The sequence below is a fragment of the Zootoca vivipara genome, chromosome 5 (genome assembly GCF_963506605.1).
Source record: "Zootoca vivipara chromosome 5, rZooViv1.1, whole genome shotgun sequence".
Taxonomy (NCBI): domain Eukaryota; kingdom Metazoa; phylum Chordata; class Lepidosauria; order Squamata; family Lacertidae; genus Zootoca; species Zootoca vivipara.
The window spans coordinates 58,513,052-58,531,263 of NC_083280.1; the positions used below are offsets into that span (position 1 = coordinate 58,513,052).

The following is an 18,212-nucleotide window of genomic DNA, read 5'->3' on the forward strand; positions in this document are numbered from 1 at the left end:
CTGCATTTTTCTCTTCCCTAATTCACTGCCAAATTTCGTTATCTTTCCTGGAATGCTAGATGGACTTTCAGGCTCCAGCTTACCTTCCAGCCCAATTACTAGTTCCTAGAATAAAGCTGATTTCATAAAATACAATATGAAATTTCCCAGCATGTCTGCAACAGGGTAGAAGATGATGGCTGGGGCGTATTCATGTGCATATTCATTTTCTGTTATGCCTTTTTGGTAGCTTTTTAGGTATGCTTTTTAGGTAGCTAATTAAAAGTGAATAAGGTGTGCTTGGAAAGCAGAAAATAATAATAGTAATTTAAATTTATACCCCACTCTTGCTCCCAGAGAGCCCAAGGTGGCAAACACAAGCAGTAAGACAAGAAAAACATCTAAAGGCAATTCCAATACAGAGGCTAAGAAAATAAATAAATAATCTCAGTCACTGAGAAGCATGCAACTTTTATCGCTCAAGGATGACCCCTCCTGGCATTCATAGATAAATGTTGACAGAGTTCTCAACAATTCTCTCATTGTGTGCAATACAGATTTTTAAAAGAATGCCATCTAACCATTGGCTACAAATGGCTGTGGATTGAAATTATTGTATCCTGCTGGATACGGGCTTTTAGAAATCAGAGAGGGAATGAATTTTTGGTCCTAGGGTATTTCATAACTCACTGTTAATATAGTTAGGTTGTGTCAGTTTCAGTTTTAGAATTTTAAAAAGCATACTTTAAATAGACTCAAAATAATTCTACAGCTTTATAGTACCTCAGTTATTTGAGGGGCATATATTGCAGCTTGAAGTGACTGTGTGTGTGTTCTTTACATTTGCATAGGACAAGTGTTTCCAGTACTGGCCTGATCAGGGATGCTGGACTTATGGAAGCATCCGAGTTTCTGTGGAGGACTGTATAGTTCTTGTGGATTATACTATTCGGAAGTTTTGTATTCAGTCAGTAAGTTATAGACCCCATTTAATATTTCTCATAATTGGAAAATGTTCCTGATCTATTTTTACCTCTAAAATACGTACTTGGAATTGTCCTTTTTTTTTTTTTGAGTGAAAACTGTTTTTGTCGGAGGAAAACTTAGCTCTACTCAATACTTATATTTTATTAAACTGTGCCCCAAGTGAGATTTCATTTGGCATTCTGCATGTAGTTTTTGTTTTTATGTTGCCATTAAACACCGAAGGCTCTAGTAGCTCTCTCTGTTATCTGAAGCTTCTTTTGGGAGGGAAGTGTCTCTAGTTCCAAAAGGAGTAAATTGTTCCCCATCCACTTGCCAGTTTCAAGCCAGGTGTTTATAGCTTAAGGTGTCCCCACAAGAAGGGGAAGTGTGGGTGCATGAAGACTAAGTTCTAAGTGAGCACAACATACAAGATCATAGAATGCGCCTATAAGTGAGGACATTAAGGCACATGCTTTAATTTGCCGTTTCTATGCTCTTTACTGGCAGCTGAGTGACTCTGTAATTCTCTTTATAAACTGAACATTTTAAATTAATTCTTAGACTAGGCTGCTACCGCTGATGTCTGAAGAGGGAGGGATCAGTCACGCTAGCTGGATTGTTTACTTATTTTAGCCAAAGAAATAAATGGTCATACTCATATTTTGTTTCTGGCTTTCTAGCAGGTTTCTGATGGCTGCAAAGCTCCCAGGCTTGTGACACAGCTTCATTTCACCAGCTGGCCTGATTTTGGAGTGCCTTTCACACCTATTGGAATGCTCAAATTCCTAAAGAAAGTAAAATCATTGAATCCTGCACATGCTGGACCAATTGTGGTTCACTGCAGGTATGTGTATGTATAAATATGCAGATACACACACATACTCATGAAAAATTGTCTTGGGGGTGGCCTAACAGGAAGGGAGAAAAATCAATTTTTGCATGCTTAAGCAACAGATGTCCCCTTAATGTGGGCTTTTCCTACTAGGGTCTCTGAGAAAGAGTAGAAAAAGCCAACATCAGAGCTAGTGTCAGGAAACTGGCCTTTTCTGGATGATGATGATTATCCATATTGTATCACCTGTGACAAAAGCAAAGGTTTCTCCTTAGTTATTCATCAGCAGGGATTAATTTGTCCCCTTTTCCATTTTGAGAGACTGACCATTTGTTGTGACTTATGCCAAGATAAACCTGTGTAAATCTCCCTTCAGGAATCTTTTTTACAATTTTAAAAATAGCCCATTGTACAAAACTTTAGTATCAGCATAAATATATTTATAAAGCACCAGCAGTTTTCTAGGTTAAGAAAACAATACAGTCTCTGCCGCAAGCTTAGATATAGCACAGAAGTGAAAAGGGATAATAATAATAATAATAATAATAATAATAATAATAATAATAATAATTTATTTATACCCCGCCCATCTGGCTGGGTTTCCCCAGCCACTCTGGGCAGCTTCCAACCGAATATTAAAAACAGTACAGCATCAAACATTAAAAACTTCCCTAAACAGGGCCGCCTTCAGTTGTCTTCTGAAAGTAAAATAGTTACTTATTGCCTTGACATCTGCTGGGAGGGCGTTCCACAGGGCGGGTGCCACTACCGAGAAGGCCCTCTGTCTGGTTCCCTGCAACGTGGCTTCTCGCAACGAGGGAACCGCCAGAAGGCCCTCGGTGCTGGATCTCAGTGTCCGGGCTGAATGGTGGGGGTGGAGACGCTCCTTCAGGTATACATGACCGAGGCCGTTTTGGGCTTTAAAGGTCAGTACCAACACTTTGAATTGTGCCCGGAAACGTACTGGGAGCCAGTGTAGATCTCTCAGGACTGGTGTTATGTGGTCCCGGTGGCCATTCCCAGTCACTAGTCTAGCTGCCACATTCTGGATTAATTGCAGTTTCCGGGTCACCTTCAAAGGTAGCCCCACGTAGAGCGCATTGCAGTAGTCCAAGCGGGAGATAACCAGAGCATGCACCACTCTGGCGAGACAGTCTGCGGGCAGGTAGGGATAGAAATAGAACAGGAAAAGGAACAAGCTCTTCATAGTAATGTACTTGCATTGTGTACTTTTAAAGAGCAGTTTCTTAGCAGTCTGTGTAGCCTTATATGTAGCTACCAGTACCATGAAGGAGGCAGGGGAAGGCAATCTGAGTCTGATGGAGGAGGGAGCATGGGTGATTCATGCATTCTTAAACCACACATGAAAGTAATCACCCAATCAAAATGTAAAAATGCTCTTTGTACAACTTGTACCAGGATGCTTAGAAGAAATAGTATCACTGATAAACGTTTTTGTGTGTACTGTATATAGAATAAATAGGGGCAAGGGTCTAATGAAATAAGTTATGATTTAGAAAGCTGGAATATGACATCACAAGAACAACAGGCCAAAATAAAAGAATAGGATACCAGAGGAACATTTATGCTTAGCACAGGATGCCAGGCCCTTTTCCTCTGAAAGGAAGGCTGAAAATCATTTGAGTTATCAGTAATCAGTAGCAACAATGCCCCCTCTAGTGGTTGTGTTATTAAACACTAGGATAGTATTTTAGCATTTCACTGTAGGTCAATACTGTACATTTAGGGTTGCCAGACTCAATAGTGGACAGGACTTCTGTGCCTTTAATTGCCCTGTTCTCTTTTGAGTCTGGAAACCTTAAAGAGCAGACCCTTTGTTTAATTTCCAAGCAAGGGGTATGCTGGTTTCTCTTTAAGGTTTCCAGATTCAAAAGAGAGCAGGGCAATTAAGGCACAGAAGTCCTGTCCACTATTGAGTCTGGCGACTCTATGTACATTTTTATATCTAATGTTCATATTGGTGTCAAAATGGTATTTTAGAATTTGATTCAGTATACAGTGGTACCTCAGAAGTTGAACGGAATCCGTTCTGGAAGTCCGTTTGACTTCCAAAACGTTCAGAAACTAAGGTGCAGCTTCCAATTGGCTGCAGGAAGTGCCTGCAGCCAATCGGAAGCCGCACCGGACGTTCAGGTTCCAAAGAACGTTCACAAACTGGAACACTCTCTTCCGGGTTTGCGGCGTTTGGGAGCCAAAACATTCGACTTGCAAGGCGTTCGGGATCCAATGTAAGACTGTATATCTTCATAAGGCCCGCATAAGGTGCTAGTTAAAAATAAAAAGTGAGTCTCAAGTTCAAGATCCTAAAATAGTTAACTTGGGGATGTGCAAAGTGTGTCTTAAAAAAAGAGTGGGTGGCGGAGGGTCTTACCTCCTGATTGCTCCTCCTTAGCCCATCCCATGGGATAATTTTCCACACGGATACCAAAGTGAGTCCAGCTAGAAGAAGAGCAGCTGAAGGAAGGCTCTAGGCAGAAGAACAGAAGACAGCAGGGAGGTTTCAGTAGCCCCTGCCTACGCAGCCCTTTTGTCACTGTAAATTATACCACAGTATGTGTGATTGCAGCACATTTGCAACTAAAGGCACAGTGAACCCCACGTTATGTAGTTTGGCCATAAGCAGCAGGAAGTAGATTCAAGGTTACTTATGAGTATGGTCCAATGGATACTTGAATCTGAGTTACTTTGAGTTCCTATCCGAACTTAGATTTATCCATGTTCATTCAGATTTCTTGCTGTGAGTCCCCAACCCAATGTGAAGTAGCCCTGGACAAAGAATGAAACCCTGTTGCCTTGTTGGGACCTTTGCATTAAGACTGTCTTACAACTGGGCAGGATTCCAGGTTGTGAGAAAGCCTTTGAGCATGCAGCCATATTTGCAAAGGACCCACACATGTGTTTTTACATAAACATGGAGGGTGGGATTGCTTGGCGATCCCTACACTTGTGTTGTTAAGAAGGAAGCATTGCCTAAATAGGAGGTCCTGTCTCACATTAAAATGAATGCAGGAGGTGTTGATACTGCCACTAAACGTAGTGGAGAGAGCCTGCTCTGACCTGTCATAGTGCTTGGAATATAAGTAAGGAGGACAAAGAAAATCAGAAATACTGGGAGTAAGGCTTCAGAAGAAGGATTGCCAAGTCAGTCCAAATAAGTTACTGCAATATGTTTCATCATTTTCCTCCTAATTCCTGTTGCTTTTCCTTTCTTCTTAAGTGCTGGTGTGGGTCGTACAGGCACATTCATGGTAATCGATGCTATGATTGACATGATGCATGTTGAGCAAAAAGTTGACGTTTTCGAGTTTGTGGCAAGAATCCGCAATCAACGCCAACAAATGGTTCAGACCGATGTAAGTAAATAAAATACAACTTATGTCATCTTTATCAATATGTTCAGCTTAAAAGATGACAGAATGTTTTCTTGTTGTCTGTTGGACTCAGCCAGTTGGAGGGAGGTGTTAGCCAACATTTTCTGCCCTCACCCATGAAAAATATTCCACCTTTTGTCACTTGTGGGTGGGAGCAGGAAAGTGTTTGCACCCTGGGAATGCACCTGTGCTCCCTTACCAAAAAGCAGTACTTCTTTGCAGCCTTAATCAGTAGTTCCTTTAATACTAAATCAGCTTTGCTTGTCCTCAGTGACATTGTCACTTAGCTAATCATGGTTGGCCATGTGATGACATCCAATCTAAATCTTTATTATGGTCATAGACCAGCATCTCTGTCATCTATGTCAGTGTTTCTCAACCACTGTTCCGCGGCACACTAGTGTGCCGCGAGACGCTGGCTGGTGTGCCGCGACGTGCCGCGACGAGAAGGGCGATTTGCATTGTTATGTGCCTGGCGGCCGCCAATAACCAACACTGAACCGCCGGAGAGCAATATTTCTCCTCCTCTTTCCCAAAGCTCAGTGCAAACGAGCCTGGCGGCCGCCAATACACATCGCTGACCCACCAGAAAGCAATATTTCTCCTCCTCTTTACCAAAGCTCACTGCAAACGAGCCTGGCGGCCGCCAATACACAGCACTAACCCGCCGGAAAGCAATATTTGGCAAGTGTTTCTTACAGTCATAATTATAATATAGGGCGGCACAGAGTTAAATTTTTTAACTTTTTTAATGGTGGTGTGCCTCATGATTTTTTTCACAGAACAAGTGTGCCGTGGCCCAAAAAAGTTTGAGAAACACTGATCTATGTGATGACATCATTATTCCAAAGCAGATAAGACCTATTTTTTAAAAAATGTGCTAAAGCAGCAGCCAATTAGAGCAGCAAATTGTGGGGGCAGGGATAGTGGAAATTAAGGCAAATAGTGGAAATTACCCACTGTGAACTCAGTCACACAGCCAATCCAGCAGGGGTGACCTCGCCATTCAGGTTTCCCACAAAGAGCTTGGTGCATGGCCAATCCATTAGAGTTGATCAGGCAGCCCATCTGCTGGGCAGTGAGTACAGCCCTGCTTTCTGCAGGGACAGGCTGCGTGACTGAGTTCACCACGGGGCAGTCAGTCATGCAGCCACAAATTTACCTGCCCTCACCTGATCATGTTTGACATTGAGTATGAGGCAGGTTGAGCGCAGCCTTGTGGGCTTAAATTCAGCCCACAGCAGGAGGTTCCCCAACCTGGCCTATATGATACACGGGTAGTGGGGTGTTACTAGTCAGTGTAGACCAGGGATAGCCAATGCCCTCCGGATGTTGTTGGGACTGCAGCCCTGGTCATTTGCCATGCTAGCTAAGGCTGATGGGTGCTGTAGTTCAGGGACATCTGGAGGGCACTATGTTGACTACCCCTCATGTAAACAATACTGAGCTAGTCTGACATAGTATAAGAGAACTTTCTAAGTTACAGAGATACAAAACATTTGTATTAATTCTATTGCCCTGAAGAGCTCCAATTCTTGTGCCTTGTTGTTGTTGTTTAGTCGTTTAGTCGTGTCCGACTCTTCGTGACCCCATGGACCATAGCACGCCAGGCACTCCTGTCTTGCACTGCCTCCCGCAGTTTGGTCAAACTCATGTTCGTAGCTTCGAGAACACTGTCCAACCATCTTGTCCTCTGTCGTCCCCTTCTCCTAGTGCCCTCAATCTTTCCCAACATCAGGGTCTTTTCCAAGGATTCTTCTCTTCTCATGAGGTGGCCAAAGTATTGGAGCCTCAGCTTCACGATCTGTCCTTCCAGGGAGCACTCAGGGCTGATTTCCTTAAGAATGGATAGGTTTGATCTTCTAGCAGTCCATGGGACTCTCAAGAGTCTCCTCCTTAGCACAGTCTTATTTTTCGCTATATTTAGTTTCTGTTTTCTTTTTCTTTTTTTAAAGGTGTGGTTCATCCGTTGTGTTCTAAATGGCTCTTTGTGATTCTAGAATGCTTTTATAGGGTGTGAGCTGTTAATTTATTCTGAAGGATGAAGCTTCTCTGTAGTTTAATGTTGTTTTACCTCTCTCCAGACAAATCACTAGCTGCAACCAAGTTTGCTGTTTGTCACCAAAATTCCTAAATGCCATAAGGATGAATTATTACATAAGAAAAGATATGTTTTATCATTATGGGAATAAACTTAGGTCAAGCTCATGCTTTTTTTCTAGCCTTTTGTGTGTCCAGAAAAAAGGGGATAGTAAGGTTTCACTTCAGCTTTTGTTGAACTGCCTTAGGATGATTAATCGAAACTCAAACAAACAAACTCAAAGCCTTGGTTTTTTAATCCGGATTGTTTCAACAAACCATATATTAGCCACACATATATTAGGATTTCGATGTAATGCTGAACTTGGGTTAATTGAAAATGGAAGTGAAAACTTCCAATCTCCTTGTGGTCCCTCCGGTGGATGAGAGAGGAATAAGCCTACACTTGTTCCTTATCAGCAAACCATATTTTATTGGCATATACAATCATAATGTATGTGTAAGTTTTTTGCCTACTATTTTTAAAGCCAACAGTTACATTTCTGACTACTGTATAAAAGTGTATGAAATAGCTGGAGGTTATTCATATCATATATTATATACAATTATTAATATTCTAGTGTCCTGGCTTATAAAATGGCTTGCGTTCTTTACAGATGCAGTATTCCTTCATTTATCAAGCCTTACTTGAATACTACCTCTATGGTGACACAGAACTAGATGTGTCCTCCTTAGAAAAGCACCTGCAGCCATCGCACAATGCAGCACCAAATCTCGTCAAACTAGGGCTAGAAGAAGAATTTAAGGTAAGCATTAAATAAAATTTTACAAAGGTTTGAGGCTCACACTTAAAAGAAATAGTTTCTTACTCTGATTTTTAAAAGGTTAGTCCTCTTAGAGTATTGGGTTGGGGTTGGATTTTTTTTTTGAAAGAGAAACTTCACCTGAATTAGGATTTGGTGATAATAGTCATGTTATGCATAGCATATATAATATGTCTGGAGTTAAGAATATAGTGAAGTTATGTTTTAAGGCTAACCAGTTATACTTTCTGCAGCTCAAGTCATTCTTGTGCATTTTGAGATCTGCTGAATTTGCAAATATGAACAAAAGTAATTGTCCCTTCTACTTTTGGGGAGGGGAGGGACAAAGAAAAGGCCCTCCAAGTCCAAGGTCCAAGTCCAAGGTCGGGGTAGGTCCATATGGGGAGAGTCGATCCTTAAGGTACTGAGGTCCTGAGCTGCTTAAGGCTTCATGTGTCAGCACCAACACTTTAAAATGTGCCCAGACACTAATTGGCAGCAAGTGCTGTTGGGCAAGGATTAGCGTTATATGCTCAGCTTGTCTTGCCCCAGTGAGAATTTGCCAACTAATTTTACAGCAGCTGAAGTTTCTGAACCCTCTTCAGAGGCAGCCCCATGTATAACACATTGCAGTAATCTAACCTAGATACAAGTAGTACATACAAGCTACTAGAAATTGAGCTGTACATTTCCAGCCCCTATAAAACACTCTTTCCAGCTACCTCCCTTGCCTGCAGAAAACAAAAGCAGTGTGTATTAGAAGTTTCCAGGTTTTAAAAAATTGCTTTTGATATAGGTGTAACATAAAAGAACATAGGTGAAAGTTTATGTGGTTTGGGATCAGGTGAATCAACTAGAAATCTCTCAAAGGAACAGAATATCATGAAATTTTGATTTGTATCTGTTAGCCATTTTTGGTATTCTGTGTTTTTATACAGTAATCTACAAAGTCCTAGCCCAATCTCTCTTTTTGCTGTAGAAATTAACAAATGTTCGAATAATGAAAGAAAACATGAGAACTGGTAATCTGCCTGCAAATATGAAGAAAGCCAGAGTTATCCAAATCATCCCATGTAAGATATTAATTTTCCTCTTTGTAGAAACCAAAATACTTTTATTAATCCAAATTACCTAGTAGTGTACAGTTATGTTACACATTCAACAGCAGGTGGCACTGCTAGGCTGAAGTACAAAGACATATTGTAAACTTGATTCTATGAAAGCCTGCCTCTTCATAGCTTTATTGTATTATTGACTATAAAATGCTAAGTATTCTAAGAAACCTAATATGTGGTGTTTTTGTATTTTAGATGACTTTAACAGAGTGATTCTTTCAATGAAAAGAGGTCAGGAGTATACGGATTATATCAATGCTTCCTTCATAGACGTAAGTGTTTCTGTGTATGTGGAATATGTGTAGTACTGATTTTTACAAGTCTTTTCAGCAATCAACTTTGTTTTCGACTAGCTGGCAACATAGTTGCATGTGTGCTTTTATCATTACCACATGAGCTATATTGAAGAGTAACTTGAGAATTTTCAAAAAGAATCGAATTATCAACATCATAAAAAGTATGGCTTTGCACTTAAAATGTCAACAGAGAGAGACAAACCTCCCTGCTCTCCTTGTTCCTTAAGAGAAAACAGAATTTGAGGTCCCCACCTGCAGTGAAGCATTTTCTAGCTATCAAATAAGAATTTTCCTCTTCTCCACTTCTTCCAAATACAGCTCATCTGCCTGAACAGTATTTACTACTTCATGGTCTCAGTCGTAGGGTTAATCTCTATATACACACTGCCATCTTTTTTTCTCTTGACCCTTAGATTTTTATTTTATTTTCTAATACTTTAATACAGTCCTTGAGGGAAGCTGAATAAGTCAGTTAAAGAACCCAACTGTATTCCCACAGTCTTTCCAGTGCCACCTAATTACATTTTCAGACACTTGTTGAATTGTCCATTGGCTTTCTAAATCATATATATTACTTCTCTCTTGTGGTGTGTGTGTGTGCGCGCACACACACGCCTACAGGGCTTGCATGAAAGTCTGTCTCGCAGGAGGTGGGTGGTGAGAGGCACCTGGCTCCCACTCTCACTCTATTTGCCCTTTCTCAGAGGCCTCACAGAAGTCTCACATGGGTGGCAGCAGTAAACACAACCATGCAAGGCTTCTTCAGGCCTGACTTGGCAGCCAGGGGGCCAGGTGGAGTATCAGTTCATCATGCCCTGCTCTCCAGGTGCTCCTGGAGACACCTAGCTTGGTTGTCTTAGGGGATTTTAACATCCATGCCGACACGACCTTGCAAGGAGCCGCTCGAGACTTCGTGGAAAGCATGGCCTCCATGGGGCTGTCCCTGAATAGGTCTGGCCCAACTCATAGCCGCGGACATGCCTTGGACCAGGTGTTTACCTCTATGGATGTTGGTGATCTGACATTAAGTAAAAGCGAAACAAAAGAAGTGCCATGGTCAGATCACTTTCTGGTGCAACTGGACTTCTCCGCAACCCTTCCCCTCTGCAGGGAGGTGGGACCGATTTGGATGGTCCGCCCCCGCTACTTAATGGATCCAATTGGCTTCCAGAGAGTGGTAGGGGATGTTTTATCCCATGTCGATGGCCTTTCATCTGATTCCCTGGTGGCCCGCTGGAATGTGGAGTTAACCAGGGCTATTGACTGTCTGGCTCCGAAGTGCCCTCTCCGATAGCATGGAGCCCGGACAGCTCCGTGGTTTTCCCCGGAGCTGAGGGCGATGAAACAGTCGCTGAGACAGCTAGAGCGCCGGTGGCGGAAAACTCATTCTGAATCAGACCGAACACGGGCTAGAGCTCAACTTCGAGCCTACCAGGTGGCAATGGTGACGGCGAAGAGGACCTTCTTCACCGTTTCTATCACATCTGCAGAAAACAGCAGCAGGAGACTGTTCCAGGTGGTTCGCAATCTATCCGAACCGCCTTTGTCATCGGGGCCTGGTAGGGACCCCAATATCTCCTGCAATGCTTTTGCAAAGTTTTTTGCAGATAAAGTCGCTCAGATTCGGGAAGAGGTAGACTCAACCATGGGAGCAGGGCCGGGGCGAGGGAGTGCTAGAGTCCTGTCTAGGCCAGTTGTGTGGGATCAATTTCAATCTGTTACCTCCGAGGATGTGGACATGCTGCTTGGACGAGTGAAACCAACCACCTGTCTCCTTGGTCCTTGCCCATCCTGGCTAATAAAAGCTAGCCGGGAAGGGCTGGGCGATGGACTTTGCGGGGTGGTGAATGCTTCTCTCTGTGAGGAAGCCTTCCCACACCTGCTGAAAGAGGCAGTTATTAAGCCGCTTCTTAAAAAAACATCTTTAGATGCGGCCAACATGGCCAACTATTGCCCAGTCTCAAATCTTCCATTCTTGGGCAAGGTGATTGAGCGAGTGGTTGCTGAACAACTCCACGCACGCCTGGAAGAAGCGTACCATTTGGATCCCTTCCAGTCGGGATTCAGGCCTCATCATGGGACTGAAACTGCCTTGGTCGCACTGGTCGATGATCTCCGGCGGGCTAGGGACAAAGGTGAGAGCTGTTTCCTAGTTCTGCTGGATCTCTCAGCGGCTTTTGACACCATCGACCATAACATCCTTCTGGACCGTCTAGAGGGGTTGGAAGCTGGGGGCACTGCTATACAGTGGTTCCTCTCCTTCCTCCTGGGCCGTGTTCAGAAAGTGGTGGTGGGGGATGAGTGCTCAGACCCCTGGGCTCTCACTTGTGGGGTGCCTCAGGGTTCTGTCCTCTCCCCCATGCTTTTTAACATCTACATGCAGCCGCTGGGAGAGATCATCAGGGGGTTTAGGCTGGGTGTTCATCAGTATGCGGACGATACCCAGCTCTACCTCTCTTTCAAATCAGAACCAGTGAAGGCAGTGAAGGTCCTGTGTGAGTGCCTGGAGGTGGTTGGAGGTTGGATGGCGGCTAACAGATTGAGGTTGAATCCTGACAAGACAGAAGTACTGTTTGTGGGAGACAGGAGGCGGGCAGGTGTGGGGGACTCCCTGGTCCTGAATGGGGTAACTGTGCCCCTGAAGGACCAGGTGCGCAGCCTGGGAGTCATTTTGGACTCACAGCTGTCCATGGAGGCGCAGGTCAATTCTGTATCCAGGTAAGCTGTTTATCAACTCCATCTGGTACGCAGGCTGAAACCCTACCTGCCCGCAGACTGTCTCGCCAGAGTGGTACATGCTCTAGTTATCTCTCGCTTGGACTACTGTGATCCAGAATGCGGCAGCTAGACTGGTGACTGGGAGCAGCCGCCGAGACCATATAACACCGGTCATGAAAGACCTGCATTGGCTCCCAGTACGTTTCCGAGCACAATTCAAAGTGTTGGTGCTGACCTTTAAAGCCCTAAACGGCCTCGGTCCAGTATACCTGAAGGAGCGTCTCCACCTCCATCGCTCTGCCTGAGGTCCAGTGCCGAGGGCCTTCTGGCGGTTCCCTCGCTGCGAGAAGCGAAGTTACAGGGAACCAGGCAGAGGGCCTTCTCGGTAGTGGCACCCGCCCTGTGGAACGCCCTCCCACCAGATGTCAAAAAGAAAAACAACTACCAGACTTTTAGAGGACATCTGAAGGCAGCCCTGTTTAGGAAGCTTTTAATCTTTAAGAAATTAGTGTATTTTAATATTTCTGTTGGAAGCCGCCCAGAGTGGCTGGGGAAACCCAGCCAGATGGGCAGGGTATAAATATATTATTATTATTATTATTATTATTATTATTATTATTATTATTATTATGCCCACATGAGGCAGCCACCTGAGATTATTGCCTGAATTCAGATCATGAATGGCCGCTGGTGTGGTGTAGGGGTTAGAGCAGGTGTAGGCAACCTTGGCTCTCCAGATGTTTTGGAACTACAACTCCCATTATCCCTGACCACTGGCCCTGTTAGCTAGGGATCATGGGAGTTGTAGTTCCAAAACATCTGGAGAGCCAAGGTTGCCTATGCCTGGGTTAGAGTGTTGGACTAGGGCCTGGGTGATAAGGGTCTCAAGCCTCACTCAGCCATGAAACTAGCTGGGCAACCTTAGGCCAATCATTGCCTCTCTGCCTCTTCTATTCTGCAGGGTTGTTTTAAGGATAAAATGGAGAGGGGGAGAACCATGTGTGCCACTCTGAGCTCCTTGGAGGAAAGGCAGGATATAAATGCAGTGATAGTAGTAATATTATTATATTATATTATATTATAATTATTATGATATGATATAATATAGTGTTTCTCTAGTCCTGAACTGGTTTCCCTATCCTTCCATTGTATGTAAGGGATTAGCTACAGTTTTCTGGATTTTTGGCTCATTCTGGAGCTTTCTGAAAAGAATGGTTTGTTCTGATATTTCTGATATTTCTAGTTAGTCTAGAATCACTTTTAGACTGGCTAGAGTTAAAAATTTGAAATCACTGAGGCATCAGTTGCATGTATGTTTTTTTCACTGTAAAGGGCTATCGCCAAAAGGATTACTTCATCGCAACTCAAGGACCTCTTCCTCACACTGTGGAAGACTTCTGGCGAATGGTGTGGGAATGGAAATGCCACACAATTGTAATGCTCACCGAAGTTCTCGAAAGGGAGCAGGTATGACCTTTTTGCCCAATTTTAAAAAAATATATTTTGTTATAAATAGCGTAAAGTGTGATGAGGAAAGAAAAATTTCTTCAGGACATTCCAACCCACTAAAAAAAGAGATCCCTATAATTAGCCACAAGTATGCTTCATACCGAGGGACCCAGGTGGCGCTGTGGTTAAACCACTGAGGCTAGGGCTTGCTGATCAGAAGGTCAGTGGTTCGAATCCCTGTGACGGGGTGAGCTCCCGTTGCTTGGTCCCAGCTCCTGCCAACCTAGCAGTTCGAAAGCACGTCAAAATGCAAGTAGATAAATAGGAACCGCTACAGCGGGAAGGTAAACGGCGTTTCCATGTGCTGCTCTGGTTTGCCAGAAGCGGCTTTGTCATGCTGGCCACATGACCTGGAAGCTATACGCCGTCTCCCTCGGCCAATAATGCGAGATGAGCGCGCAACCCCAGAGTCGGTCACGACTGGACCTAATGGTCAGGGGTCCCTTTACCTTTACCTTATGCTTCATACCACCAAAGCTTAGCAAAGCCCAGCTGTGTTTAGCAGCAGAGTGCTGTGCAGCCTGGGGACTATGTGGTGTCACTGTAGTGTTTTGCTGTTCTTCTTCCTCACCCCACTTTTTTTTTAAAATGCTTTGCTCTTGACAAAGATTTCCAGGCTAGGAATGAGACATGTAGTAGCATGGTTCCTGATGCACACGAATTATATCTAACCTGGTTTGATGATCCTCAGTATTGAAAATTCAGACAAAAATTGTCACAATCCAGGGAAAGTTACACATAATCAAGTCACAGTGAAATCAATGGGAATTAAGTGTGCTCAACTGAGTGCTGTCAGTGGAGCTTAATAGTGCTTACTTAACTTCCTCTGGACTGCGCTGTGTGTCAGCAATTGCATGGTGGCAAAAAGTCTACATGTTTGGTGTAGCATCAAATTACATTTCTTAACTTAAGGTGAGATATAATGGGTTTTACAGTGATATCCGTTTCAAGCGTTGCTGAAATCACTGTTAAGTCATTACAAAAGCAACTTGTGTTGTCATATGATTCATGAAAGGTTTTAATGTGTCTTTCTAACTTTCCCCCCCTTTTATAAACTTTTCATTTCTTTCCCAAAGTACAGAAGTATTGCATGTCAAGCATATGCTCGTGTAACACCAATTGCCCATAGAAAATAGGCATCAACTAAAACATGGAGAGATGTGGGTGGCGCTGTGGTCTAAACCACAGAGCCTAGGGCTTGCCGATCAGAAGGTCAGCAGTTCGAATCACTGCGAACTCCCATTGTTCGGTCCCGGCTCCTGCCAACCTAGCAGTTCGAAAGCACATCAAGTGCAAGTAGATGAATAGGTACCGCTCCAGTGGGAAGGTAAACAGCGTTTCTGTGCGCTGCTCTGGTTTGCCAGAAGCGGCTTAGTCATGCTGGCCACATGACCCAGGAGCTGTCTGCGGCCAAACACCAGCTCTCTTGGCCTATAGAGCGAGATGAGCTCCGCAACCCCAGAGCCATCCACAAGTGGACCTAATGATCAGGGGTACCTTTACCTTTACCTTTAGGACATGGAGAATGTAGAACTTCCTGTATTTTTCTTCTTCTGTTCACTACTCAGATACAGGGGCATTAAATAGTTATTCTGTATGATATGTAATGTGCGATTGGAGGGAGGGGAAGGAGACAGGAACTAATTCTTACTAATGATTTTGAGGAACCATTGCTATAGCTGCATGAATATATTTCAATCAAGAAGTTCTGGAGGCAGCATTCATTCCTTTTTCTTCCCTCAATGTTACAGGAAAAATGTTTTCAGTACTGGCCATCAGAGGGATCTGTTACTTATGGAGAGATTACCATCGAGATAAAGAGTGACTCACTGGCTGATGCCATAAGCGTCAGGGACTTCCTGATTATGCACAATCAGGTATTAATGTTAACATTTTAAATACGTTTGTGTCTGCTGTGGTTTTCTGAACTTCGGGGTTGCTTAAAGCCAACTGAAATTTAAATTTAGCTTAGCTTAGCTTACTCGTTAAAATCCTCTTGCCTTATATAAATCACATACAGTGGTACCTCGGGTTACAGATGCTTCAGGTTACAGACTCTGCTAACCCAGAAATAGTACCTCGGGTTAACAACTTTGCTTTAGGATGAGAACAGAAATTGGGCGGCAGCGGCACAGCGGCAGCAGGAGGCCCCATTAGCTAAAGTGGTACCTCACGTTAAGAACAGTTTCAGGTTAAGAACAGACCTCCAGAACGAATTAAGTTCTTAACCCGAGGAACCACTGTAATTAATTTACATTGACCATATATGAAAAGGTTCCTATAGATAATAGGGTATGTGGCTGGCTTCCAGTGTTCCATTCCACTCTTGAAGCTGCATTGAATTTGTGGTTTTCTTGCTTTTGAACGACCAGGAGAAGCTGGGCAGACTTGTCCGACAGTTTCATTTTCATGGATGGCCTGAAATTGGAATTCCTGCTGAGGGGAAAGGAATGATTGACCTCATTGCAGCTGTCCAAAAACAGCAACAGCAGACAGGAAACCATCCCATTACAGTGCACTGCAGGTAAATATTTTTGTATTTCATTTTGCTCCATGCTCCTTTGCTTGTTTGTAAGTTTGCGATATTTCTATTCTGCCCATCAATATTTCCATAACAAATATTTTAAAAAATGTAAAAATGTATTTACAGTTTTTGTAAAAGGCCATAATTTTCTATAAAAACATACACATTTAAAATATACAGACCCCAGAAATTGACCAGGTGCCATTGCAGTTAACGAAGTGCCTGCATGACCTGATTGTAATGCCCAGTCCCTGATACCAATCTACTAGCCTTGAAACTATTTTCTGTACTCTAATTGGGAGTTTAAGAGGGAATGGACAACTATGGCCAGATACTCAGTTATCAGAAATGGGGCATTTGTCAGCAATCCTTTAATATCACTTTCCTGGAGTTTTAGATCAACAATGGGGAACCTCTTGGCCACTGGCCTAATTAGGTCTGCCTGGCTTCTTAATTTGTGCTGCAAGGCCATTTTGGGCAAACTACACTCACCTACCAGTCACCTATTGTCATAAGAGGTCAGCTACGGAGATCTGTTCTCTCCAACGTAAGCAACAAGTGTTAACCTGTTAAAGTGTCCCATGAAGGCTGACCCAGTCTTGGATCTGGGCAGATCCAGATGCTTTTGTTGGATAAACTGAGTTCATGATTTTGAAGCCCAATTTCTTATTAGCTAGAACTGTAATTCATACATTACATTGGCTTCAATGCGTAATGCACAGCAGTCAGTCACATAGTGGTGATCAGCTCTGGCTGGTGAGACAAGGATGTTTTGAAGAGTTTCCAGAAGTGCTAGGAACGATGTTTATATATTGTTAGTTTAGAAATAGCTATGATGTAAACATTCATGTACATAAAGTGATTGCAAGATTAAGCTTGGCTGTTTGAAAAATTTAGACGTGAGTTTATATTTCAAGAAAGTTTTCCTTTGCTAGTAGAACTAAATTCCATTATCTGCATGAAAATGTTTATATTAAGCAAATTGGCATAATTTATTCTGCTTCTGCCAGTCCTTGGAAAGAACAATGAGGCAATGCAGGAATTCTTCTCAGTAGCAGGAAATCAATTCAGGGTGTATTTTCATTGTATTGAATATGGATTTGGTAATATAACTTGTTAAAGAAAAAAATTGTATATGTATTATAGTGCTGGAGCTGGAAGAACAGGTACATTCATTGCACTCAGCAATATTCTGGAGCGAGTCAAAGCTGAGGGGCTCTTAGATGTATTTCAAGCTGTGAAGAGTTTACGACTGCAAAGACCACATATGGTGCAAACACTGGTAGGTTGTTTTAACCACAAAAATATTTGTCCAAAGGATAATAGGATGTTGGTATTTGAGCAAAGTGCCACAACACAGGACTTGGGCGTTCACAAATACATGGAGTGCCAATGCTTAGTTGTGTTCTCCCAGTACTAGGAGCTAGCCCTTACCTGCACAAACTGCTGAATAGCCTCTGCACAGTGCTATAGGGTACAGTATCTGGGATTTTTTTGGGGGGGGAGAGGGGTGTACAGCTGGCCCTGGAGCAGTGGCAAGATCCAAATATTGCATACATCAAAGAATTACGGCAAGGGTGGCCTCCCTGTATATAAGGGGCGGATTAATTAGAGCTGGTCATTTGTGCTCTGCTTAACTCTCACAGTTGTTTTTAATTGCTATTGTCTGGCTTACATATGTGTCCTGGCATCAGAATACAGCCGTTTTAGCTGTCTTTTGATGGCTCCCCCACCCTGAGAGGCAGACTATAACTAATTAAAATGAAAAAGTAAATGGGAAACTTTTTTATTTGACAGTGATTCCTGATAGGATTTATGGTTATTTTAAATGGTCCCATTGGCCTCACTGTCCACCTCTCATTCAAAGTCTGCTTCTTCAGTGAACCAGCTGTTGTTGTTTTAGTTATATTTTAAAATTAATTATGCTACAACCTGCAAAAAAGAAAGTGTTTTAACAGGATAAGAAATTAAAAATGTTGTCTGTGAGATATGCTACATATGATTATGTTCCAGTTTAGAGTTAAACATGCTTCACTGG

The 18,212-nt window shown here is 43.0% G+C and overlaps 1 protein-coding gene across 8 annotated transcripts in view; it reads left to right on the top strand.

Moving 5' to 3' along the window:
* Positions 1-18,212, top strand: part of PTPRE (protein tyrosine phosphatase receptor type E) — a 103,222-nt gene that overhangs the window by 78,559 nt on the left and 6,451 nt on the right. For 7 of the 8 annotated variants that reach the window (XM_060274825.1, XM_060274826.1, XM_035137334.2 and 4 more), the window contains 10 exons: positions 831-950; positions 1,626-1,789; positions 5,016-5,151; positions 7,866-8,015; positions 8,992-9,085; positions 9,323-9,399; positions 13,474-13,608; positions 15,402-15,527; positions 16,023-16,174; positions 17,321-17,456. In XM_060274825.1, coding sequence (XP_060130808.1) covers positions 831-950; positions 1,626-1,789; positions 5,016-5,151; positions 7,866-8,015; positions 8,992-9,085; positions 9,323-9,399; positions 13,474-13,608; positions 15,402-15,527; positions 16,023-16,174; positions 17,321-17,456 — 1,290 coding nt within the window. The remainder of the gene's footprint in view (positions 1-830; positions 951-1,625; positions 1,790-5,015; positions 5,152-7,865; positions 8,016-8,991; positions 9,086-9,322; positions 9,400-13,473; positions 13,609-15,401; positions 15,528-16,022; positions 16,175-17,320; positions 17,457-18,212) is intronic. The other variant, XM_060274827.1, reaches the window with a different exon arrangement.